This window comes from Mirounga angustirostris, unplaced genomic scaffold (assembly GCF_029215605.1).
Source record: "Mirounga angustirostris isolate CCGP_5_RB_7025 unplaced genomic scaffold, mMirAng1.0.hap1 SCAF_1, whole genome shotgun sequence".
In the NCBI taxonomy this organism is placed as follows: domain Eukaryota; kingdom Metazoa; phylum Chordata; class Mammalia; order Carnivora; family Phocidae; genus Mirounga; species Mirounga angustirostris.
The window spans coordinates 117,318,537-117,344,078 of NW_026991709.1; the positions used below are offsets into that span (position 1 = coordinate 117,318,537).

Consider the following 25,542-nt stretch of genomic DNA (forward strand, 5'->3'; position numbering starts at 1 on the left):
TTGGATTAATTTTGGTCATGCACAATCTCCACTAATATTTACTCAAGTGATATGGGATGGCGGTGGTGAAGTACCAGGTTTGGGCCCCTGTGTGATGTTCTCATAGCTACACGATAGTCCCCAAACCTCTGGGGGTGTCTTGCATACTCCTCCACTGTCCTGCTGTATGTATGTGCTCAATATCCAGTCACTCATCCCTTCCTGAAAATGTCATTTTTTACACTCAGCCGTCAAACACAATTCTTAGAGGAAATGGTTTCTCCTCCCCCACCACCCAGCCCCTGTCAGCAGGGGGCTCAAAAGAACCAAAATTGCACCTAGGACTGTTGGGATTCACACAGTAAGACTAAGCCCTAATAATATTTCACTGCCTTTCTGGAGGTGCTAAGTGATACAGATCAGAATGGATTTTGTTGACTTTAATGGGAAAAGTGAGCCTTTTGTTAGTTACTCACCTTGCTTCCCCTCGAAGAAAAACCCGCCTTTGGAGCATTCTTTTCGGCCATGATTGGATGTGGAGGCATCCTGAGATTTCAATATGTCTAATAAAACTCACCAAAGAACGGAGGAGCGATAGGAGGGGAGGTGCATTAGGGTAGCACGGAGATGAGTTTTGCTCTGAGAATGGAGCTGGATGCTCATTGTAAATGAGGAGCCCGGAGTGAGATGTGTGAGAGCACAGCTGGGAATATGTTCGAAGCTCACTTTCATTTTCATTTGAATACCGTAGAGGCAGCATCCGACTTGCTTAAAATTAAAAGGTACATCAGGAATGCAAAGCATTGTATAAAATTTTAACCAGTCTTTTTTTTTAATTTTTTTATTGTTATGTTAATCCCCATACATTACATCATTAGTTTTAGATGAAGTGTTCCATGATTCATTGTTTGTGCATAACACCCAGTGCTCCATGCAGAACGTGCCCTCCTCAATACCCACCACCAGGCTTACCCATCCTCCCACCCCCCTCCCCTCCAGAACTCTCAGTTTGTTTTTCAGAGTCCATCGTCTCTCATGTTAACCATCTTTTTAATTGCCTTTTAATCTCATACTGGTTCTTTATTTCTCTATATTTTTATAAATGTTTTGGGGGCTGTGTGGTTGTTCATCCATCCACCCGTGGCTTCCCTTTCCTAAAGTTGCACACACCTTTCCAGTTATTTATCCACCACCTGCACTTAGTCTTTATAATCACGTAGTGCTTCCTTTCCACCTTCCTTCTCTCTGCTCTCCTTCTGCTCAGCTCTACCCATACTCTCTCTTCCCCTCACTCTTCAGACACCTTCCTTTCCTTCTTCATTGCCCTCTTACTCCACCAGTCTACCAGGAAATTTGAAATAAATTCCAATCTGGGAAGTTTGGCCCTCTTTAAATAGAAATGATGTTTTACTATGAAATCCCTGATGTGCCCTGACTACTCACGATGCTTAGCTGTAGGTATTCCTATACATTCAAAGGTTGTCCCTTGTAGAACTGGGGGTTAGGAGGGCTGATCTTGAAACTAGTGAGCAGTGAGTATGGCAGAGAACACTGGCCCCAGTGATTTTTTAAGTAGTGATAATAATAAAAATAATAACATGGACAATAGCTGCTAACATTTGTTGAGAGCTTACTAGGTATCAGGTCCTAAGCTAACCACTTTTATAAGTATTTTTTCATAGAATCTTCACCCGAACCCTGGAGAACATGTTCTGTTATTATCACCATTGTGCCAATGAGGAGAACGGAGCTCAGTGAGTGACGCAGCTCACACAGCAGTGAGAGGCTCTTAAGAGCTGGGTTTCACTGATGCTTCAACAACCACAGGGCAGTTGTGAGTCCTGGGATTCCAGCTAGTGCTGGTACATCATGAAGAGCACCAGCTTGGCCTGTGCACCTGCACATAACCAGACAGGTGAACACAGGGTGGGCCAGAGTGGCCATAGCCAGAGCACGGTGATTGCAGGTGCCACAGAAAGGGTCGGGTCTGGGAGCAGAGAACAGAGTTGGCGGTATACAGCCACGCGCAGTCCAAGTCAGTGAAAGCATTAAGTGATGGGGGATTTGAACCAAGGTGGGGCAATAAGATGGATGGTCCATGGTGGTGATCGGAAGGGGAGGGACAGTGGCAGAAAGTTCAGGAAAGGAGGTGGTGACTCAGAGATGCCCAGTGGTGACCATGTCGGAGTCTGGAGGGAGGGGATTCGGTCGATGGGAGAGGCATCGGCAGATCTGGGCAAGGCCACAGCTCTGGGATTGTATCGGGTAATAGGGCTCAGCAACAAGGACAGGTCCAGTCAGCAACCGTGGGCCATTGTGTCCAGGTGAGATGAACAGAAAGGGTAGCTTAACACCATGGGAAGGGTGCTAAAGAGCCTTGGGTATCACCTAAGGAGGTTGGACTTCGTCCCATACACACCTGTGCTCTCTCTCACCTGGAAAGTTGTTGTAAACACGCACGGCACCACAAGCTATGTGACATCATGTCTTCTTTCTGTTAATCTCTCAAAACCCCTAGTGTGGGAACAATCTTTTAGACCTAAGAGTGAGTGGATTCAAGGTTAACCCTAACAGAATGTCACTTTCACATTCTGACTTGCTTTCTTGAGCAGGAGAGTAAGAGATATAGATGCCCCTGGCATGTTCGCCTGACCCTGGGGATGCTGTGTGAATGTGCGTGCGTGCGGATATCAGTTCATATATCACAATCGGGAAAAGGTAGCAAATGGCCCCCAGAGGCCACGGGGAGCTGGTGTGGGGAAGTGGGGTGGAGAGGTGGGCAGAGAATAACAGTGGTTTACTTGTAAGCCCTTCTATAACGTTTCTAGTTTAGTGTTTTGTTGTGTATGTGTGTATGTCTGTGTATTAGAAACTTAAAAAGACGTATTAAAGTTGACTATCAGGTAATCAGTCCCGTACTAAATGAAAAAGTGGGAGGGAGCACAGAGACAATCTGCTAACTTATTGTTGCCGGCAAGAAATCAAGGCAATTTAACTGGCAGATATAAGAATTTTTAAAAGAGAAAGAATAGTAGCCAGGGGTTATTTAATGTGAGTATAAAGAGGTTCATATAGCACTTGGAAATCATTATAACACCACAAGTGTTAGACTTTATTGGGCCAGTGGCGATGCTGAGACTTCCAGTCAAGATCCGAGTATCCCCACCACTCTCTGTTTAAGGAATAAGCCAGGGAATATAATTTAGCAAGATTTTTATCAAAAGGAGCTAAAATCACAAGAGAAAGAAGGCATTGTTCTTATATGCCTTTCCTTCATAGCACGTAAATGATAGTAAATTTTTTAGATTTTTCTAATTCGACCTGCCAAAATGCATGCTGTGTGAGGGCGGGAGCCACGTCTGTTTTGCTCACCCAGCTGCCCCAGGACGGAAATAACTTATATGGACTTTCTCTTTCCTCGAGCCACTTGAGACACTTCGTCTGCTCAAGGCCAGGAAGGGCTCCAGGCCTGGTCCCAGGAGCAGACCCTGACCTTCCATGAAATGGGAGGAGGGAGGAGGCGTTCTTGCTCCCAGTAGAACAGCATTTCTTAGGCCTCTGAGATGCTCTTCACTGAGTCCCACATAAAACTGAAGAACTTAATCCGCTGCCATGATTCCTCAGCTCCATCTGGCTGCTGGAGTAATTGAAACTAGAAATGTCTGCTTTGATGGCTGCTGAAAAGAAAGCTTAAATTTTCGTGAAAACCTCAGTACTGCCTCAAACCTTAAACGTTGGGTTTCTTGGGAAATTCGATTTCTGTTATCTCCAGTTTTCTAGACAGGGAACCTGAAAAAAGCTCTAAACAGATGCAGCAGCGGGAACTTCAGGACCCTCACAGCCTACACAGGTGCCAGGGAGTCCTCTGGGGAGTGGGAAGTGGGAGGCAGGGAGAAGGGGGATCTGGGCTTACCCAGAAATAAGGGGTCCTAGGCTCCCAGCATCAGCCACAGAGCTCAGACTGAGCAGAGCCTTGAACGTGGCCCAGCCTCAGGAGAGAGGGGGCCAGGGTGTCTCCACGCTCATGCCTCACTGTTCACAGAGGTCGGACTCAGGCCATCTGCACCGCAGTGTCACTGCCTGGACCACCCTCAGGAGGCTGGGCCTTAACTCCCCTCCACTCTTTCTTCCCTACCCCTTCCTCACCTCCTCCCTCTCTCTCTCTCTCTCCTCCTCTAGCCCTCCACCCTCAGTGACCCTTCACTTGCTCCCCTCCTCCTGGACTTCTCTCTCTCCTCTCCTCTCCTCCCTCCCCCTGCACTGCCTCCTTCCTCCCTTCTGGCTTTGGGAGACCAATGCCTTATCCATTAGGCCACAGGGTGACTCTCCCTTCTCTCTTTGTCTCTTTCCTCACCTTCCTTCTCTCTCCTCTCTAACCCCTCTCCCTCCCTCCTTCCTTTCCCCTTCCTTCTCTCCCTCTGACTTCAAATAGATCAAATAGCTTTTTCTACTCTAAGAAAATCAAAGGTTGGTTCCCACCAGAGGCTCTTCTCAGTTCCACACACAATAAATAGCTACCCATTTCACCCCCTGGGTTAGAAAGAAGAGGCTATTCATGCCCAAAGACACCGATTTTTGAAGTATCAGAGGTATTTTAAACAAGCTGTCTCTGCACTGCTTTCCTTTCACATGCTAACGCATCTGCCCACTGGTGGCTTCTGACCCTGCCTTCCCCTCCTCCACCTGGAGAACAGAACTGCGAGCAAGCAAGCGGACTAAAGATGCGTTTACCAGGGGAGTTGAAGGGAAGACCCGAAAGCTCTAGGAATTGTAGCGTTCACAGGAAAGGCTCTGGGGGAGCTTGAGCCAGGTGTGGGCGGCCTTGAGCTGCTCCGCGCCAGTCCTCCCAGCCTGCCCCCACAACAGGCAGAGAGGCCCACTCTGGAGCAGAGGAAATTCAAGCTCCAAGCCCCTCAATCGCTCTGGCCCTTTTGAGGCCGTGGGAAGAGACCCAGCATTGTGATCCCATGGTCCTGTGTTTTTGCAAGATTTGCAAGAGGAATATATTTTAACCACAGTTGGGTTTGATGACTGTTTCTTTCCACTACGGTTTCCCCTCAGTCGTACCTCTCCTCTGGTCAGTTGGCCCTAGAGTGGGCATTTGGGGGATCTGACAAGGGGAAGCTGAAGTGGGAATGCATTCAGTTTATATTCAGTAGTAGATCTAGTTTATACATGTGTGTGGTCCCCAGTCACTTCTGGGCGTGGGCAGGTCCCGGTTCGCCGTCCCAGGGCAGGAATGGTGTACAAGAATAGTGCCGCAAGGCTGAATCAAAGACGAATATGACCTGCAGCACTAGGCTTCAGAAGTCTGTGGGCAGTGGTAGAAAAGGCTTGAAATGTACCGAGCCTAAAGCTAGTCTGTGGAAAATTCTTCCAGTCATGAGAGGTGTAAAATTCCAGGTGGAGGATTCTATTCTCGTGGGTGCTCCCCCAAAACAGAAATCAGGAATATATTCAGTGATGCCCTGTATACACGGATAAGCACACCGTGCTTTGTTTATGGCAACTGTGTGACATGAAGGTGATCAGAAACCTTGTGTCTGCAGGGCATGGTGTCTGAGCAGTTGTACACCCAGCAAGCACGTCTTAGAGGGAGGCGCGCTTTCGTGCTTCCCAGTTATCGATAACTTTGATCAATCTTGCTGGAGAAAAGCTTACCTCATCTTCCTATTCTCTCTTGTACAAAATCATTGCCTATGTAGAGCAAGTATTGAAGTATGCAGGCAAAACTTACAGAGGAGAAAGTTATTTTAGAAGTGTGGCAGGCAGTTAATTAATTTGAATATTATTTATTTTGTGGCTTTTGAGATGTCTGTTGCATTTGCCAGATTTTTAAATTATGAAATGTTTTGTAATTTATTGTTTCTTTCTCAAGAGTCTCTTCCAAACCTAATTTTGTAATTGTACTTTTGTATTAATTTTCTTAAAGAGAGCCCCCCAAATTGTTTAAGCCTTAGGCCCACAAACCTGGGTCGTCTTTACTGGCCGCCTTGGTGAGCATCTGCACAAAGGATTGTTTTTTCTGTCTCCAGGAGACTGCTCCAGCCCAGGCCCCCACATTCCCAGGGCAGTTTGGTCAGTGAGTCCTGCAAGGGTAGCAGGTGGCCGTTCCTCCAGGATCTCTATTTTCAGGACTGTGGGGTCTTCTCTTTGAGGGCTCCTATCCCGGGTTCTCAGGCTCCTACTCTTATCAGGAAACAGCAGTGAGGAACAGCTGTTGGTGCTCAGTCTCACTAGCTGTGCTGAGGCCCAGCTGCACAGATTCTTATTCTGACATAAATCCATTTGAGGTTCTTTTGATTCAGGGAGAGGTAGGGTGGTTTTCTGCCAAACCTTTCCTCTGATGTGTATCATATTTGCTTCAGGCGTTCGGTCACACAAAACTGTCTCACCTCATCTGCAGCAAGGCCCTTAACCAGTTTTCTGATTTCCTTAACAGAGTTGGTGTGGACCCGGATGAAGATCTGAAGGAGGAGCCCACCTCACACCAGGCAAGTCAAAGAGGCCAATTCATAGAGTATAGAGATACAAGATGTTCTGTTCCACGGAATGTTCCATGCTTGTCCGGCACGTGGCCAAGGGGCTCAACTTGAAGGGGGCTGCCTCCACTGATAAAAACACATCCGATGACTAAAAATACCTGGGAACTCAGGGTATCAGTAACCTTTGCATCACCTTTAGAATGCTAAGAACTAGCACGCCCTTGCACCCTCTCTGTGGCAGCAGGAAGCTGGGAACTCTCCAGCGTGAAAGCAAGAGCATGGCTCTTGGAATGAGGTAGCCTGGAGTTCAAATCCCTGCCCCAGGACTTGCTAGTTTAGATACCCTCAGTGAAATGTATTCAATGCATGTCCAGTGCATGTTGGGCACACAACAAATGGACCTGTTTCTCCCACATGGCTTCTCATTAAGCAGGTCTAGGTGTATAGAAATATTGAAATATTGAAACTTTGCAAAAGCACAGCAAAACTGTCTAGGTGATCCATTCCTAACTGAGCTGTGGAACGGTTATCTGCAGAGACCTGAAAATCCTCGGGGAAATTTGTTCAGAACAATGTGCTGTTCGCTTGAGTACGGCAAGTGTATTCTCCAAACTCTGAACTCGAACCTGACGTCCCAGTAGAATCTGCCATTGGCAATTTTGCATCAGCCGTTTTTAACTCAGTACTTAAAACAAACAATTGTGTGGAAATGTTGCCCCTTTTGCTGAAATGGTAAGTGGATAGACACGATAGAAAAATATCACAAATAAGTGATGTTGCTTCATGACTCGTGTTATGATCAGACCTGGATCTGAAGAGGATCCATCTCTCTTTTATTCTGCGATTTTTTTCCTATAATGCCATCAGTGAGGCGCAGCTGGTTAGTGCTGCTGGGCAAAATGTGGCGACTTTCTCGGTTTACACAGACAGAAAGAAGGATCCTGTGCTCTATAGAAAGGGCTGGAAAATTAAGTTGGTGATGATCCTGGCTTGTTGTATGGTCATTTTTTTTTTTTTTTTTTTTTTTTTGGTAACATGTGTTTCAAGGCTGGCGCTGTTTTCACAGACTCATAGCCTGGGAAACACACCTACCCGCAGGAGTGAGCACAGCAGGGTGCCAGCCCTCGGGACTGGGGCCAGCTCCGTGACCTTAGGAAGGCGATCGAAGCCCATCTCCTTATCCTAGTGGGCTGTAATGAGTAGTTAGTAAGGTCTGCTGGTGGCTGATTTTTGAAAAGCATTTTCATCTCATATAGGTCAACTAATCCATTCTCCTACCTTCAAGCAAAACTTTTATCTAAATTCTATCTTTCTCTTCTATCTTTTTCTTTAAAAGAAAGGAGATAGAATAAGAAAATTCATCAAAGAAAATTCTTCATCTTTCTCTAGCTGCCTAATATTTTGAAATCACATAGAATTATTGGGAAGATCACCTACTAGCCTACATCTTTCCTTTTACAATTTAAACATTTCATTTCAGCTCATTCACGCCATTGTTAATTCAGTAATAACTCCTACCTGAAGATACTTAAACCGGTAGAAAGTATTTCTCTGTTAGAGAAATGAGATGGTGCAACTAGGTACAGTGAAAACTACGTTGTATTTGGATCTTGGACAGATTTTTTTATGTCTTTGAGTCTCAGTTTTCCTATCTGTAAAATGTGGATGATAATAATGTCTACTTCTCCAGGTTGGTATGACAATCAAGTGAAATTATATTTATGAAAACTAGGTAACTTAATCATTTTAGTTAAACCCATCTCATCTTATGAAGGACTTGTGGCAGTTTATACGTGTAATAAAATAATAGTAAAATATTTTATGAGGCCAATTCATAGAGTATAGAGATACAAGATGTTCTGTTCCACGGAATGTTCCATGCTTGTCCAGCATTGGATTTTAAAATTCAATAAATAATATTAATCAGAGCAAAAAGTCAAAACCAGAGGAGTAAAAAGATTCATGAATGAGCAGACAGACCATAAGGTCCTATATACCTGCTTAGTCAAACCACAAGTAAGGTTTGGTAGCCAACAGGGAAAGGAAGAAAAAATAATCAACCATATACTAAAATATTATCATTAGAGGGAAAAATGATACTCTCTCCTCAAGCGGGACAAAACTTCACAGCCCGCTGTTTTAAAAGAAATTTCTCACTTGGGGCTCCCTGTACAGGACACATAAAGAGCTTATCCAAATGTTAGCTAACTAACCTTATTATAAATTACACTGTTCCTACTGAACTCTTGCTGCTTAAAAATAATTTTGTCTTTAAGAGGTGTCCTGGCAGGGTTCTTATTCACAGTAACTTTTGACTACTGAGGTAGGTAACATCTCAGAAAGGGATTTTCTCCAAACCTTGCAATAATTCTTATCTTCAGTGTCAAGTCTAGGAAACAGTGGGATGGAGCTAGAAATAAAAGAAACCACCATTGTCCCTGCAGCTGCCACCTGTCCTGGACAGTATTTTTGGTACTTTCCAAACCAGTGTCAAGAACCTTGTTGCCCTCGTTTTGCCTGACAGCTCTTCACTTATTATCAGCATCTGTTGCTCTGTTGGACTGAAGCGCATAAACTCTAATTCTTAGGAGGATTGCATGTTTCCACTCGGTTTGCATTTATTAAGTCGGGTTCACATTACCAAATACAATGATTTTCACACTGGTCAACTTCTAAAAAAAGAAGAAGAAGACTATTTTTACCAGAAGCTAAAAATTTTACAGTTATGGCAATTACTGATCATACACTCTCAAAATCAATAATAAATGGGTTATTATATTTTTTAAGGAACCTCCTCTTTGTTCGTGCAGAGTAAAACAACCTTTGGGAAATATGAATGTCTCGCTGTGACCGACTAGCAATGCCACAATCTTCCTTCTCGCCTTGTAACAACTTTAGAGTGTGAGTGATATTACGCTCTTGCTTGTACCAGACCCAGAAGCTCCAGGAAGTAGGTTCCACATGCAGTTATTAAAGTCTAAATATACTCTCTCTGCAAATGGGCTTCTTCGAGAAATAGTACAGCGGTGGATTTTATGTCTCTTAAATTTAAAACAAAAACAAACAAAGCAAAAAACCTCTGAGATTCCGCCCAACCCCAACCATAGGAAGTTTTCCTTGTAATTGATTCTGTGTCCTTGCGAGCACAGCAATGCAGAGAAGTTAAGAATCGCTGGAGCCCCACACTCGCCTTAATCTTTTCATAGAAATTCCTGCTGCCCACGAAGGGCTGCCACTATTGCTTCTCTTTTTCCCTTTTCTGCCATTTTTCGCATGATCATCCTAATATTTGTTGAGTACAGACTATTGTTAACACTTCTAAGCACCTTACCTATAGTAACTCAATTTCCAAGATAACCCTGGGAGTCAGTTCTAATATTATCCCCATATTACATATAAGAAAACTGTACACAAATGAGTTAAATAGCTTGCCCAAGGATACATAGTGGGAAGAGGTGGAGTGTTAACCCAGACAATCTGGTTCCAGAACTTCCACTCTTAGATGGTGTGATTCATGCGTGCATTCATTCATCCATACGACCCACCATGTCAGACACGAGTCTAGGTGGGAAGAAGATGCAGCCATTAGCAGTTCCACGTTTTCACCCTCACAGAGCTTATACTCTGATGGGGGACACCGATAAGGAAAAAGGTAAACAACTACATGAGTTTAGGTAATGATAGGAGTAAAGCCGGTAGGAGGGTGGGGGACAACGGAGAAGAGGCTAGTGCCTCATCAGGGCTGGCCTCTCTGAGAAAGTGGCATTTGAGATTAGAGGTCTGAATGGGATGTGCAGAAGTGAGCCATGTGAGATCTGGAGAAAGAAACAGTCCAGAAAGAGGCCACTGCAAGGATGAAGGCCATGGAGTCGCAGTGGGTTATGGTGCACTCCGTGAGGAGCAGGAAGGCCAGTGCGGCCGTGGCTTGGTGAGCAAGGTGGGAGCAGATGGACATGAACTGGCAGAGACAGAGAGGGGCCAGATCATTGGCCATGGTGATGAGTTTGATTTGATTCTGCAGGCAGTGGAGGTATAAAAACTCTTCCAGGTTTGGAGCTTGGAAGTAATGGAATTAACCCTTTTTAAGAACCCATCTTTCTCTCATCTCTACTCTGCCCACTGTTACAATGAGGTTAACTTTCATCTTTTCTAACATTTTTATTTTTTAACACTGTGCGTGCTTCTCTGTGTGCTCTCTGAATGCTAACTTCCTTTTTTTTTTTTTGCTTCCCATAGTTTCTTCATTGAAATTCTGTCTTTGGTTGTTGCTTGTGTGTAAGCTGTGTGGATCAGTTCTGGTCACTGCAGCTCAAGAAAGTCAGAGCAAAGCTGAGAAAGGTCCAGAGAAGGGCAACTTCAATAACTTAGCAGGGGGAGATTAAAAGGATTACTATTTCTCCTGCAGAAAGATTAGCACTAAGAAGGAATACAATGATGTGTCTATAAAAATATGAAGAGTGTGAATAAGGTGAACAAAGACTTGTTGGCCAATTCCCAGAAAGCCATAACCTGGAATACCCCTGAAGCCTGAAAGAGCTTGTTTGCGGAAGAATAAAAGGATTTGTTCTTCTGCACAATTGATACTTATTACTCATGGTCATCTAGAGTTGCAAGGGCTGGAAATATAAGGAGATTCAGGAGGAAAAGAGATTAATTAGCAGATGGTGGGGTCCTCTCATCATTAAATAAAAAATAATTTTTCCCTGTGAGTATTTTTAAATATCCTAATAAACTTATAGAAAATAAGATATTAATATATATATATACTGAGATTTAACAATTATCAACATTTTTCCAAACTGGCCCTTGCTGTTGGAGTTGATCTCATAGAATATAAATTCCATACTACACCTCCACAAATATTTCAGAAATAGAATACTAAGCTCTATAAAATTGACCTGACCCAGATGAGGGGTTTTTATGTTGCATTATAACTAGTAGTATTTTGAGAAAAAGAAAAGGCAATTTTCAGAGCAAATATCTTGGGTTTTCCCTTGGTAATATTAACTTTATTTTGGTTATAATTGTTTATGTTTTATATATGCAAAAGTATATTTCCTTGCACTAATTCTTTACTGCTTAGGACTAAATCCCATATATTTATCTTACCTATACATTCTATCATTGCATGCTCTAGAAAGCAGGAATGATCATGAGAAAGAGGAAGTGGAAGAAGATGGCAGCCACAATTTAGTGAGCACTTTTTATATAGTAGGTGGCATGTGTATAACCACGTTTCTTTACCTTGATCAGTCAAGACATCTCTTATAACCCCCATTTTAAAAATTATGAAATTGAAATTCAAAGAATTAAAGGAACTTTCCCAAGACAAAAACAACAAATTCCAGACACTTGAGCAACACCCAAACTCCAATCTCTAGTTCCTCAACTCAGTGAGGCAACTGCTCTCTGCTTGGACTGTTCTCTGCTTGGACTCTACCTTCTTGCACTGCAATTGGAATAGGGCCTCCAGGCAGAAAGTCAAGGAGAATAGAGGCTCATGTCATTCATTTTCCTTCTCTTGTGAATCACAGCCCTTTGCTGCCAGTTACCTAATACCTGAATTACATACTTTGGAAGTAGTTTTGTAGGGGCAATCATTGTTTTGTTTTGTTTTCAGACAAATGCATAATACTATATATTGGAATCACAGGTCTCAATGTGAGACTCTTATCTTTGCTGTGATGTTTGTGGTTGGGCACTGTCACTAGGGAACGTCATGAGTTAGGATCTTTTTATTCCAAGGTGCATTTTCCATTAGGATGTGTGTATGTGGGTGTAAGTGTGTGCATGTGTGTCTACATGTATATAAAGGAGTTAGCATACTAACTAAACTGTGATATAAATAAGGCATTAATTAAGGATACTGTGAATTAAGTATAGTGAGATGATGTGAACTTTCTTCTGCCTGTAAATTGGTCCATCATCTTATGTCTTGCAATCAATCTGAAATCCATAACATGGTATACCGGACCTAGGATAAGTTTTGATATACTTTTAAGGGGGGAATATATCTTCTACACTATGTATTAGCTTTCTATTCATAACCAATTATCCCAAAAATTAGTGGCTTAAAACAACATTTATTATCCCACAGTTCCTATGGGTCAGGAATTTGAAAGCAACTTAGCTGACTGTTTCTGACTCAAGGTCTCTCATGAAGTTGCAATCAGAATATCAGTCAAGCCGTCTGAAGGCTTGACTAGGGCTGGGGGATCCACTTCCATATTGGCAAAATGCCACCAGTGCACCGCTGACTATTTGGCAGGAAGACTCAGGTCCTCACCACATGCATCTCTTCATACAGCTGCTTGAGTGTCCTCACAATATGGCCACTGACTTCCCTCAATTGGTCCAAGACAGACAGCAAGGAGGAAGCCACATGCCTCCTTATGCCCTTGTCTTGGATATGACACATCACTTCTGCCCCGTTCTGTGAATTAAAAATAAGTCACTAAGTACAATCCACCCTCAAAAGGAAGGAAAATTAGGCTCCATTTTTAAAATAAAAAGTGCCAAAAAATTTATAGATACACATTTTTAAACCACTGAAATATCATATTATATTTACCTGAACCAAATAATTTCTTTTCCCCTGGATTAACTTGAATCTCCTATACAGATACGTTATTTGAGCAGGCCTTTTCTTTGTAGCTAAACCATGAGTTTAGCCCATCTGGTAGTTTGTCTATGTCTACATGTCATCTTAACAGTTTTATCCATCCTTGACTAGTTCTTTCCTTCATTTTCTTCTCCCTAAGCATGTATTTTCTAACTATACCTTCTTGAGAACATTTATGAAGTTATCATGGCACAGGGAAGGTGAGCATATTTGTATAAAGTAGTTTCTATGTGGAAGCTAAGAATTAATGTTTACCTTTTAAAATGTAAATCTGAAAAAATTTCTTATTGACCTTCAATTATATTATGCCCTTTCTTCAAAATCCAGAAATTTTTCCCTTCAGGGGCACAGAATCTGGTCCTCTCCTTGGAAATGAGAAAATCAAAGCAATAAACTTGAAGTTATTACATAAATAAATTTCAAACTGTGGGGAAAGGGTAGGGCAAAAGTACTGTTATCAAATTCTATTCACATGTCCCACTTGAAAAAATGCTCTGGAACCCGTAAGGAGCTCTACAGGTTTGTTATGATAATTATTTGTCTTTATTCTCATTCTGTGCAACTTCTCCTGACATTAATATTGAATATGAAATCTCAAGAAATAGAAAGGAAAATCTCTCTCTCTTAATCCATTGAATCCCCCTGAAATGAGGAGAAATCCCACATGATTATCCCAGAGCAGAGTTCATCCAGTTCACTTAACAGAGGCCCCACATTTGAATATTGATAGAGGAGTGTATTTGCATTTGCTTCGTTCTTTTTCATTAAGGTTAATACAACAAACAGTCCCTTCTTGCTTCAGTGTCTGGTTTGCACAGATTTCTGGCCTGAGGCTTTTGTTTTCTCTCAGGGGTCCAAATAAGCATAAAACTAAGAGTACCTTCCTAATTTTCCTATTGCTTCCTCTCTGGGGTTGTGCTAAGGGTGAGGGGGTCACTTAAAATATAAGGACTCACTCCCTGCTGTGCTCAGTCACTTCCCAACCCCCGGTCTATTCCTTTGTTTAAGGAGGAAAAAGAAAGATATCAAATGTCCCAGTCACTTTTACCTTTTCCCAGAAATAGAAGCTAATAAAGGAACCAGAAATTGCACATATATCAAACGCTCTGTTTCTTAGAAGTATCAAGGGCAAATAGAAGTTAAGATTCAATGCTCTTGAATCTCCAGTTCCCATTTACAGTGTGAAACATGAGGCTCAGAGTTGATAAGTGTATTGTTATTAAATGGTAACCGGTAGAGAGTCAGAACTCAAATCTTGGTTTTCAGTTTCTGAATCCTCTGTGTGTTCCAACATGCACACCACTTCCCCTCTGGGATAAAGAACCCAAAAGAAAAGAAATACTGCTAGTGACAAAGAAAATACCATCAAGTTCCAGATTCTGCTTCTAATGATTGCTCACAGCCATTGTCCTTGGGTGTGAGTTGATCTCTGCTTCAGAATAATCTAGGTAAATTAATGCTCCCTGCTGTCCTCTGCCCATCTGGACCCTCCCAGAGGCTTGCCCTCTGAGCTGCCTCATCAGATACCTTCCCTGTTCCAGGGTGAATGCAAAGGCTGGCCTTCCCTTGGCACATTTATCTTCAACCCCCAGTGAACAAGCAGAGCACACAGTAGACTAACTCATTTATTGCTACTCATTTATTGATGGCCTTTCATAACCGAGTTATTAAGTCATCAATAACTTCAGAGAAATAAATGAACGGATCCAGAACTGGGCCAACAGATATTAAGTAAGATACCCACTGAAAATTTTATCTAGGATCAGCAGAAAAGTCAATGCCGGGTCACCAGTGGCATTTCCCTCACAAAACATGGTCTATGTTTTATTCTAATTAAAACCCGGTCTGTTTCTTTACAAACTAGTAAAATGAATAATATCTCCAGTCTCCCAAGTAAAATAAAGTTTGAAAAAATGGTTACATTTGTTAACATTTTCCCAAAGTACTACCTAATATGTGTTGTTCTTATCAGCTGTCAAAAAAATACCTCTGAAAATTTTGCCAGAAATAAGAGTATAAGATCTTTCACGAGTGCTTGTGAGTTCTGGTATATTCCCCCCAGGAAATAAAAAAGATCGGGAAAGGGGAAAGAAGGGCAGAGAATGTTTCTAAGACCTTGGAAAATCCTTGAAACCCATATCTAGGAGTCTGGAGAAATTCCTAATACAGACGTTAAGTTTCTATAGGGACATTTTTCACAGCCCTCAGCACTTTACTCAGCTGGTGGGAGCCATGCTTTCCATTATGTTTTGGGGTGTGGGTAACTGCTCTGTCTCAACCTACAGGATCACCCCAGAATCCTGACCTTATCTCCCTGTTCAGATATTTCTTTTCCTTAGTTTGCTCCCCACTTACACCTGGGGGCCCCATCTAGATGAGAGGAATCTTGGCTGCTGAGGGGTCACAAACATGCTTGGAAGCCTCTCTGTGCCTCAGTTTCCCCATCTGTCAAATAGGAATAATAATAGAACATACTTCATCAAATTGTTATAATTATTAGAAAAGTTAATACATGAAAAGCACTTAGAATAGTATTTGGCACATGGTGAGTGTTCAAGAAGTGTCAGCTGTTATTGTTGTCGTTGTCATTAATAAAAAATACAATGTTTTCCATAAGATTAGGACCTTGGAGTCCAGCCAGTCCCAATTTCCTCAATTCATTTTGCAGGCAAGCTAACTGCAGCCCAGTAACTTATCTATCATACAATGTCTGTGCTTTCCAGAGTTTAAAGACTAAGTGAGATAACTCACAGAAAAAAACATCATCTTTGGAGTCCTGCAGTCTTAACTTTCAAATTCCAGCGCTGTCGCTTGCTAGCCTGAGACTTTGGGCTAACTCTCTTCCCTTCTCTGGGCCTCTCTAGGTCCTCATCTGTAAACTAGGTATAACATGACCACCTTGCTAGAGTGTTTCGAAAACTGAAAAGTAATGACTGAAAAAGTTGACGACGGTGACTAGCGTGCTGCCAAGGAATCAACGAGCATTCAGTAGCTGGGGACTGTTGTTCTCAGCGTCATTCAGCGGGGCAGAGAGGGTGCTGGACCCCCAGGCCCCTGACTGCCAGCCAAGCTTACCACCACACAGCCCACAGTTACTTAAAAACAAACAACCAAACCAAACACATGAATTTGCTTACACTACTTTCTCTCCTTTTTCTTCAATAACTATCTTGTCATCGGTAGATGTTATCGGCTATCAAAAATTACCTGTGCCTGCTGATGGATAAGACTTTGTAAGCCCTTTGTTGTTCTTCGAAAAAGAAAAGGAAAAAGGGAGAGAGAAGCAACTCCCCACAGTTGGCCCAAGGTTTTTCTAACTTGCTTGGTTTGGGGTGAGCAGTTTTATTCTACCAGCCGAACCCTAACCAGCTGTGCCTGTTAGAGAGATGGTGACTCAGAAACAACTTGCAGATGTTATAAAATAATAAGAAAACCCTGTGTGTAGCAGTGATCTTGCAAACCTGACACCTTTGTTGGGGTAGAAATGGCAGGAGTCGGTTCAGGGAAGGACAGAAATTGAACTGACACTCAGGTTTCCTTTTTGGACGAATATGATGAATAATTTCTAACTCGAGATAACAAGGCATGGCACTCAGGTCTATCAGAAAACAGATTTTTAAAACTTAATGTCCATGGGGGCGCCTGGGTGGCTCAGTTAGTTAAGCGTCTGCCTTCGGCTCAGGTCATGATCCCAAGGTCCTGGAATTGAGCCCCGCATCAGGCTCCCTGCTCAGCGGGAAGCCTGCTTCTCCCTCTCCCACTCCCCCTGCTTGTGTTCCCTCTCTCACTGTGTCTCTCTCTCTGTCAAATAAATAAATAAAATCTTAAAAAAAAAAAAAAAAGAAGTTAAGGGACGGAGAAAAACATGCCATGCTACCCATAATCAAAAGAATGCTAGAGTAGCAATGTTAATTTCAGGACTCCAAAGATGATGTTTTTTTCTGTAAGTTATCTCACTTAGTCTTTAAACTCTGGAAAGCACAGACATGTATGATAGATAAGTTACTGGGCTGCAGTTAGCTTGCCTGCAAAATGAATTGAGGAAATTGGGACTGGCTGGATTCCAAGGTCCTAATCTTATGGAAAACATTGTATTTTTTATTAATGACAATGACAACAATAACAGCTGACACTTCTTGAACACTCACCATGTGCCAAATACTATTCTAAGTGCTTTTCATGTATTAACTTTTCTAATAATTATAACAATTTGATGAAGTATGTTCTATTATTATTCCTATTTGACAGATGGGGAAACTGAGGCACAGAGAGGCTTCCAAGCATGTTTGTGACCCTTCAGCAGCCAAGATTCCTCTCATCTAGATGGAACCATAGACCTGCAGTGAGGGCACAACGATTATAGGCTATTTTGAGCAGATGGGGGTGAAGGGGTGCTCTCCTGAGCTAGAAGGAATGGTCTGGTAGTTAAGATAAAAAACAAGTCAAATGTATTAGATTTGTCCACAGTCAGCAATGGTGATCTTCTTGCTGGTCGTGCCGTTCCAGGACCCAAACCCATCCACACTTCCACAATATTCATGCCCTCTTTCACCTTGCCAAAGACCACATGCCAACCAGCCAACCACTCCGTCTTGGCCGTGCAGATGAGAAATTGGGAACTGTTTGTGTTGGGTCCAGCATTTGTCACGGACAAGATGCCAGGACCCGTGTGCTTCAGGATGAAATCCTCATCATCAACTTTGTCCCCGTAGATGGACTTGCCCCCAGTGCCATTATGGTGTGGGAAGTCACCACCCTGGCACAGAAATCCTAGAATAATCCTGTGGAAGCAGGAACCTTTATAACCAAATCCTTCCTCCGCAGTGCTCAGAGCACGCAAGTTCTCCTCTGTCTTTGACACTTTGTCTGCAAACAGCTCGAAGGAGACAGGGCTCAAAGGCTTGCTGTCCGTAATGGTGTCAAAGAACACAGTGGGGTTGGCCATGGTTGTCAACGCAGGAGGCTCGGGGGCGGTGGTGTCAGCAAAGCCGAATGCTTTCTCTTCTTAAGTCCTTATCTTCCTCCCATTTTGGCCCTTTTGGGGAAAAAAAAAATAGAAAAACACATTCAGTTATTATAGGCTTTCTATAAGGAATATCTATTTCAAAACTCTTAAAAGGAGAAAGATATCAAAAATTAACCATAGCCTTCAGTAGTGATCAAAAAGAAAATGAATGAAAACTAGCTTAACAATTATTAGACTATTATCATCCCTTTAGACTTGACCTTTTGGTAAGTCGTAAATAAATACCATCCAAATTTGACAGAAGTAAACAGCAAAAATCATGCAACAGCGATATGACAGAAATATCACTTTTATTGATGTCAAAAAGTGGCATTTCATAGCTGTTTAATAAAATAGGGATTATGAAGAAAAGTAAATGTTGAATTATGCCACAAGAGTTTCATCCACATGGCAAGATCTATGAGCTAATTTGCTTGGCAGCTGCTTCGCCATTTAAATAAAAATGCCTACAACCTAGAAAGTTTTTTTTAATGTGGTTAAATTTAATTTGGTTTGACATGTATTTTTATAGTGAAAATATGTGAATATATTCTATATTAATGTTGATAGCATATATCAATATTTTGTATTGATTATTTACCTGGTACCTTTTCTTATTGTCTTTCTCCAGGAAGCAAATAACTTGGATAAAAACACAACCAAAACAGAGAGTGCTTGGCTCTTCAGAATGTGGTACAGCTTTGACCACAAGTATCCTTTGATAATGATGATCTTCCAGATCCTGCTGCCTGGCAGAGATTAACTTCAAGCACTTAGTCATTGAGGTGCATGCTCCTGCTCTTCAAGAAACACAGAAAGGTAAAGTGAATTCATGACCAAATTTATCAAAAAAAAAAAAATTAAAAAGCTGTACAGTCCATACTTAAGTGTTACAAAGAGCTAAAGTGAAATCTCTCAGGGTCAAATGAACTGGGTGTATTCACGGCAATCTAACATTTCCTAAATGCCAGATGATAAAATCTTACAGTCCTGAGGACTGATCTATTTTACTAATTTTACTATTCTTCCCTTTGCAAAGATTTTACTTCTGGTCAAGTTGGCCAAGGTAACTGGACAAAAATCCTTCACCCTTCTCCCAGAAACCCATGTGTGTGCTCTTGTTTCATGCTGTAAAAAAAAAATGGAGTGGGGCTGAGGGCAAAGGGAATGAATGTTCTGAAAAGAAGAATGAGTCTGATCACCGCATTACAAAATAACATTACCTTGTTTTCCAGGCAGATTTGAGTAAGCTCTTCCTACTGAAGGCCAATTTTAAAATTCTACCAATCAGGGTAAACACAGTGGCTCAGATATACCTTGCCATGTGACTGACAGGGCTGAGAAGTCAGGCCTGAAGGCCTCTGCCATTGTGAGGGGCAGTAAACGGTCCATCTCTAATCCCAAGCAAAAGCGCCATGGAAGAAAGGAAAGAACTGCGCTGAAAATTGAATGTGTTGGGTCTTTGTAGTTGGTTTTCCACACTCACAAATCCTCTTCCTTTCAGGGAGAAAATGTCAGTCACTGGGTGATTTTAAAGTGCCTAAGCAATGATTAAAACCACAACAGATCAGTGGGAGAGGAAGAAGAATTAAGAACAGCGAAAAGAAATTCAATGAATAAGGTGAAGAAGAGATAAAATGGAAAGGGGAGAGGAGACAAGAGAAATACAGGAAATTCACAGTAGGAAGGAAAGGAAGGCAAATTGGAGGAAGGGCTATGTAAGAAAAAAAATTAAGTAAGAATGAAGAGAAGCCAGTTGAAGACTGCAGAGATAAGCCAAAGTAAAACAGGTGAGAATTTAAAGAGCAATTCTGCAGAAGTACAGCATTCCAAGAATTACAAAATGGACATGTGGAAGGTAGAGGGTTTTTGAGGCTACAGCTTTGTTTTTCCACAGCTCCACTCTCAGAGACCTTGCCTTGCTCAGTCTTGAGCCTTTACGGACAGTGTAGGTTTCCACCACCTTAAAAGCACTCCCTCTTGGCCATTAACTACCTCTTGGAGGTTCTGGTGTCACATTAACTACCCATAGCCTTCCTGGTCTCTCTAAGGGAAGCTGGTTCTTAGCAGGTTATGCTGGTTTATGTTCCAGGTTGATTTCTCATCTGGAAACACAGTTTTCCGCTGCCATTGCTTAAAGTATCTAATAACCAAATGTTAGGAAGTTAGAAAAAACTGACTGAAGAGTACACAAAAGGCTGCTTGATTATGAAAGATATACAGTAAGAAACTGTCTTTTTGGGTTCCTGAACCCAATTTTCAAGCTCCCAAGATTGTTACTTGTGTGTCTGACCCACTGGCTACAGACTGGAGGTTCTCATGACTTCCTCTTTGGGTTCAATTCATCTACTAGAGCAGCTCACAGAACTCAGTTTTACTTACTAGATCAATGGTTTATTATAAAAGGGTAAGAGATGCACAGGATAAGGTATGTGGGAAAAGTCACCTAGCTTTCATGCCCTCTCAAAGTGCACCACTCTCCCCAAATTCCATATGTTCACGAACCGGAAAGTTCTCTGAACCTTGTCCTTTTGGGTTGTTATGGAGGCTTCATTATATAGGCATGATTGATTAAGTAATTGACCAGTGGTGATTGAACTCCATCTCTAGCCCCTCTCCCTTCCCAGAGGAGGACAGGAGGGGTGAAATGAAATTTCCAGCCCTCAAATCACAGGTTGGTCCTCCTGGCAAGCAGCCCTTATCCTTAGGTAGGGTCTAAAGGCCACTTCATTAACATAGCAAAGGATACCTCTGTTGCTCTCGTCACTTCCGAAATTCTGAGGTTTTTAAGAGCTCTGTGAAAGACCAAATCTATATGTCTTATTATAAATCATAATAACATAAAATAGTAAATCAGAAATGAGATGAAGGGCGCCTGGGTGGCTCAGTTGGTTAAGCGACTGCCTTCGGCTCGGGTCATGATCCTGGAGTCCAGGGATCGAGTCCCGCATCGGGCTCCCTGCTCGGCAGGGAGTCTGCTTCTCCCTCTGACCCTCCTCCCTCTCATGCTGTCTCTCATTCTCGCTCTCAAATAAATAAAATCTTTAAAAAAAAAAAAAAAGAAATGAGATGAAAAATGTTTTTGCTCAAACTCTGACAATGCTGTGAGGAATGCTTTACAAGGAAGAAAGAGAGTAAAAGTGGAAAAAATAACTTGGAGGCCAAAAAGGAAAATGGAAACTCACCCAAATTTTTAGCTTAGAGCAGTGACACTAAATTCAAATGATGTCATAGTTTTTGTCTCACTTTTCACCAGGGGTTTATTTCCATACGATTATGGACAGACTTGCAAAAACATGAAAGCAGATTTACCCAGTCAGTAGTATCTCTTCTCATGGTAATTTGTCCTCCTGTGCATTCATTCTAGAAATTGCAGTGCTACCATCACTGCACAAATATCTTTTCACTTAGACAACAAAGTTTTTATATCCTAGTTACGCTCTGAATTCATACCCAGAGAGTAGCAAACCAACCGTTTCTACTCTGTGACTTCTTGATATATCTGTATTTCCAGAGACAAATTACCCACTTGGCATTTGTGTTCTTCCTGCTGTTCACCTAGAGCCCCGGTGATGTGCCTTTCAAACCTCATAGGTAGGCTGTGCCAGCCACCCTCAGTGTAGGTGATGTAGGAAAGACCATGTTAGGGTTTGAAGCCGAGAGCCAAGAAAAAATTCTTGAGTCTTTGGTGCAAAAAGGTGATTTTTTTTTTAAGATTTTATTTATTTATTTATTTGACAGAGAGAGAGAGAGCGAGTGCATGAGCAGGGAGAGGGGCAGAGGCAGAGGGAGAAGCAGACTCCCCGCTGAGCAGGGAGCCTGATGCGGGACTTGATTCCGGGACCCTGGGATCACGACCTGAGCTGAAGGCAGATGCTTAACCAACTGAGCCACCCAGGCACCCGCAGAAAGGTGATTTTATTAAAGCATGGGGACAGGACCCATAGGCAGAAAGAGCTGCAATGGGGTCAGGAGAAGTGGCCCATTATATACTTTCAAGTTGGGAGGGGGTTAGGGATAGCGTAAGTCTCTAAGGAATTTTGGTATCAAGGTTTCCAGGATCTTGAGGGGGCTAGCCATTGTTGGGAAAAGGTCATTTATTACTGTCTAATAAAACCTGAGTCATGAGACCGTTCAGATATATACCGGTGGGCCATATGCTTGGGGGGTTTAGAGATAAAGGAAGTTTCTGAAGGAATTTTTGTAAGTTAAAGTAGACTTACAGGATCCTGTTAAGGGGGGGGGGCCTCAGGCTAGGATTGCCTTTTGCCCTTAGCAAAGTATTAACATGGATGCAGCTGAGTTCCTAGAGGAATGTCTCTCTGCCTGTTTCAAGGACTTGGCAATGGGCTGTAGGTAGTAAGGAAATTTAATTATTTTTCTTCTGCCTTTGTTTCCCACACCATAGGGATGATCCCCACCCCAGGGTCAGGTTTCCTGGCCTAGGCCAAAAAGAAATTGTTGCAAAGCTGAAAGAAACTAACTATGCAGTTTGGAGCTGCTCAAGTTTCATTTCAGTAAAATTGCATCATGCAAAAGAGGCATCATAAAGAATTACTGACAAAAGGAAAAGAAGAATAAATAAGCCTTCATGTGCACCTGTATCAGTTAGGATTCTCCAGGGAAATGGAAAGAGAACCAATAGGAGTACACACGGGTGCACACTCACGCGCACGGATAGATATGCATACACATACATATGCATCGATTTATTCCAAGGAATTGGCTTTGTGGGCGATGCAAGTGCAGAATCTGTAGGGCAGGCTCTCAGTCTGGAAACTCTCAGGCAGGAGCTGATGCTGCAGTCTTGAGGCAGAATTCTTTCTGCCTCAAAACTGAGGTTTTGCTCCTAAGGTCACCCAACTGACTGGATGAGGCCCACCCACATTACTAGGGTTATCTCCTTAAAGTCAACTGATTGGTGACTAAGATGGTGCACACCTACTGAATAATTGGGTAGACTAGCCAACAATTAGGTAAACACATAAAACCAAGCATCACGGTACTCAGTGTATGCCCAAAATTGAGACCCTAGAAAGACCCTCTCAATTCACCATTGGTATCAATAAAACAAGCCACTGTTGCTTGGATAGTTTTGTTCTCTTTTTTACTTTTTCATCGCATAATTAAGACACATACACATTTCCATAACTTTTTCCCCGAAACCACAGGGGAATAAAAATAATAAAAAATAACATTCAATGAGTAATAGCCCAAGTACTGTGTTGAGTGGTTTACCTTTATAATTTCATTCTACCTCCACAGCTCTGTGGGACGTTGGGAGGGGCTAATGAGTGTGTATGATGCAACCCAGGTGCATTGCTGATTGTGTTGGCCTTTGCTGAAACAACCGGAGCTCCGTTGTTCAAGAGCCTTGTTGGAAGCCTATGGTGCCAAAACTGAGGGTTAATTAAGATTTCATTGTGATTCAACATGGGCAGCAATTCTGAGTCGTGCAGTGCCAAGGAGCAATTGGGAAGGGGAGAGGAGCAGGGAAACTGTGTTACGGACCACCGATGGTTTGCCAGCAAGTACATCATTTCACTTAGTCTTCCTAACCACCCTTTTTGTTCTATTTCATTTTACAACCACCCACTTTGAGGTGGAAGAAACAAAGTCTCAGAGAACTTAAAGAACTTTCTTAAGGTTCCATAGGTAGTGTCAGTTCCATGATTCAAGCCCAGATCTCTCAATGTAAAGTCCATAAATATACTTAAATGAACTCTATATCCATTATATCCCTCACTTTACATGTAAAACCCCATCTCAATATGTTCATAAAGTCACTACTAAAGCAATGACTATTATGACTGCTTACATTATGTAGTACAGAGCTCACATCTCAGACACCTGTTGAAGATACATGGGATGATAAAATCAGGAGTCCTGTTTGGTCACCCTAAGAATACAGCCATAAAGGAGTCCCCAGGTTTCTGAGTCAGGTCCCCAGATTTTCAAATATGCCAAAGACTCCAGAATGGTTTAGGTTCATAGAGATGGATGCACCTCAGCCAAGCTCAAAGGAGATACAAGTATCAACCAGACACCAAATTCCTAAATCATGGAATATCCTTTCCCCACCATGAGAAGGTCCAAGTCACAATCTGGCCTCTCATGGCCCTCTGTATACATCTTCTACTCTCACTCCCTGGCTCATCTGCTCCAGCCACCCTGGCCTTCCTGAGGTACATCAAGCCCATCCCTACTTCCAGGCCTTTGCACTGACTCTTCCTTCTGCTGGGGATGCTGTTCCCTCAGACATTCGCTTGCCTCCCTCTTTCACCTCTTTCACTCAAATTACCAATGAGGCCTTCCTGGCTCCATATGTAAATTAGCAGTCACAACAAGAGTGCTCCTTCAGCCCTCATTTGCTTCATTTTTCACCTTAATGCCTATCACCATCTGACACAGTATGTAGTTTATTTATTGGTTTTAATAGTCTCCTCCAACCAGGATATGTGCTTTCTTAGAACATGGGGATGTGGATCTGTTCTCATTCACTGGTGTGTCCTCAGAGCACAGAACAGTGCCTGGCACATAGTGGACGCTCTGTAAATATTTTTTGAACGAATGAATGGATAGATGAATAAATGAAGCAAGCCAGCAAGCAATATTTTCTATTCAGGGCACCTTCATTCTAGACATTGATGTAACAGGAAAATTCAAATGATTGTTTGAAGGGTGGCTAGGTGAGTTTGAAAGCAAAGCAGGACAGAGTGGATAATTTTACTGTTTTCACCCAGACTGCCATTTGGCACCCAAAGAACATCCACACCCCCAAGGCTCTATCCCTCTCTCTAGGCAGGGACGGCCACCCCAGCACACTTGCATCTCTGTCTCTCCACTGACCTCCTTCCTATGGTTGGTTCATCCTTCCTTAGGTTTAATCAGTACACCTGATCTGCTCTAGGCAAGCCTGGATCAGGCTTAGAAACCATTCTCTGTCTGGGTGACTTTGAATACATCTTATCTCCCCAATTGTGTCTTGATTTTATTAGTATACAGGGCTCAAATTTTTAGAGCCCCCTATCATCCTCACTAACAACCTCTTATAATGAGAAGGTTAGAAGCAGAGATTGATAGCCCCTTATTCATATTTTTAAAACATCAGATAAAATGGTTTGCTTAGGTCCACAGTGTTACAGCATGGACATCTTAGGTGGCCTAATTCATAGGTGACGAATGATCCTGCTCAGCTGTCTGCCTCTATCACTTATCATCTTTCTCCTTAAGAGATGTGTATATATTATTCCTTAAGCATGTGTATATATTAGTCTTACAAATGTGAATGACACGGGGTAAGAATGACCTTTTCCAAAATAAAAAGGGCAGCCAAAATCATTTTTAGCACTTCCTGTATACCGACATCAACTGAAAATAAGAAGCTATTATGTGGCTGCCAACATTTTACATAAGTGTAAGAAGGCGCAAAGATAACAATGGATTGGCAG

The 25,542-nt window shown here is 42.4% G+C and overlaps 1 protein-coding gene and 1 pseudogene across 1 annotated transcript in view; one reads left to right on the forward strand and one right to left on the reverse strand.

Annotated features, from left to right (window-relative positions):
• SLC9A9 (solute carrier family 9 member A9) overlaps window positions 1–25,542 on the forward strand; it is a 559,615-nt gene that overhangs the window by 435,831 nt on the left and 98,242 nt on the right. The window contains exons 13-14 of the mRNA XM_064586786.1: window positions 6,422–6,477; window positions 18,727–18,802. Coding sequence (XP_064442856.1) covers window positions 6,422–6,477; window positions 18,727–18,802 — 132 coding nt within the window. The remainder of the gene's footprint in view (window positions 1–6,421; window positions 6,478–18,726; window positions 18,803–25,542) is intronic.
• Window positions 17,419–18,031, reverse strand: LOC123863751 (peptidyl-prolyl cis-trans isomerase A-like; annotated as a pseudogene).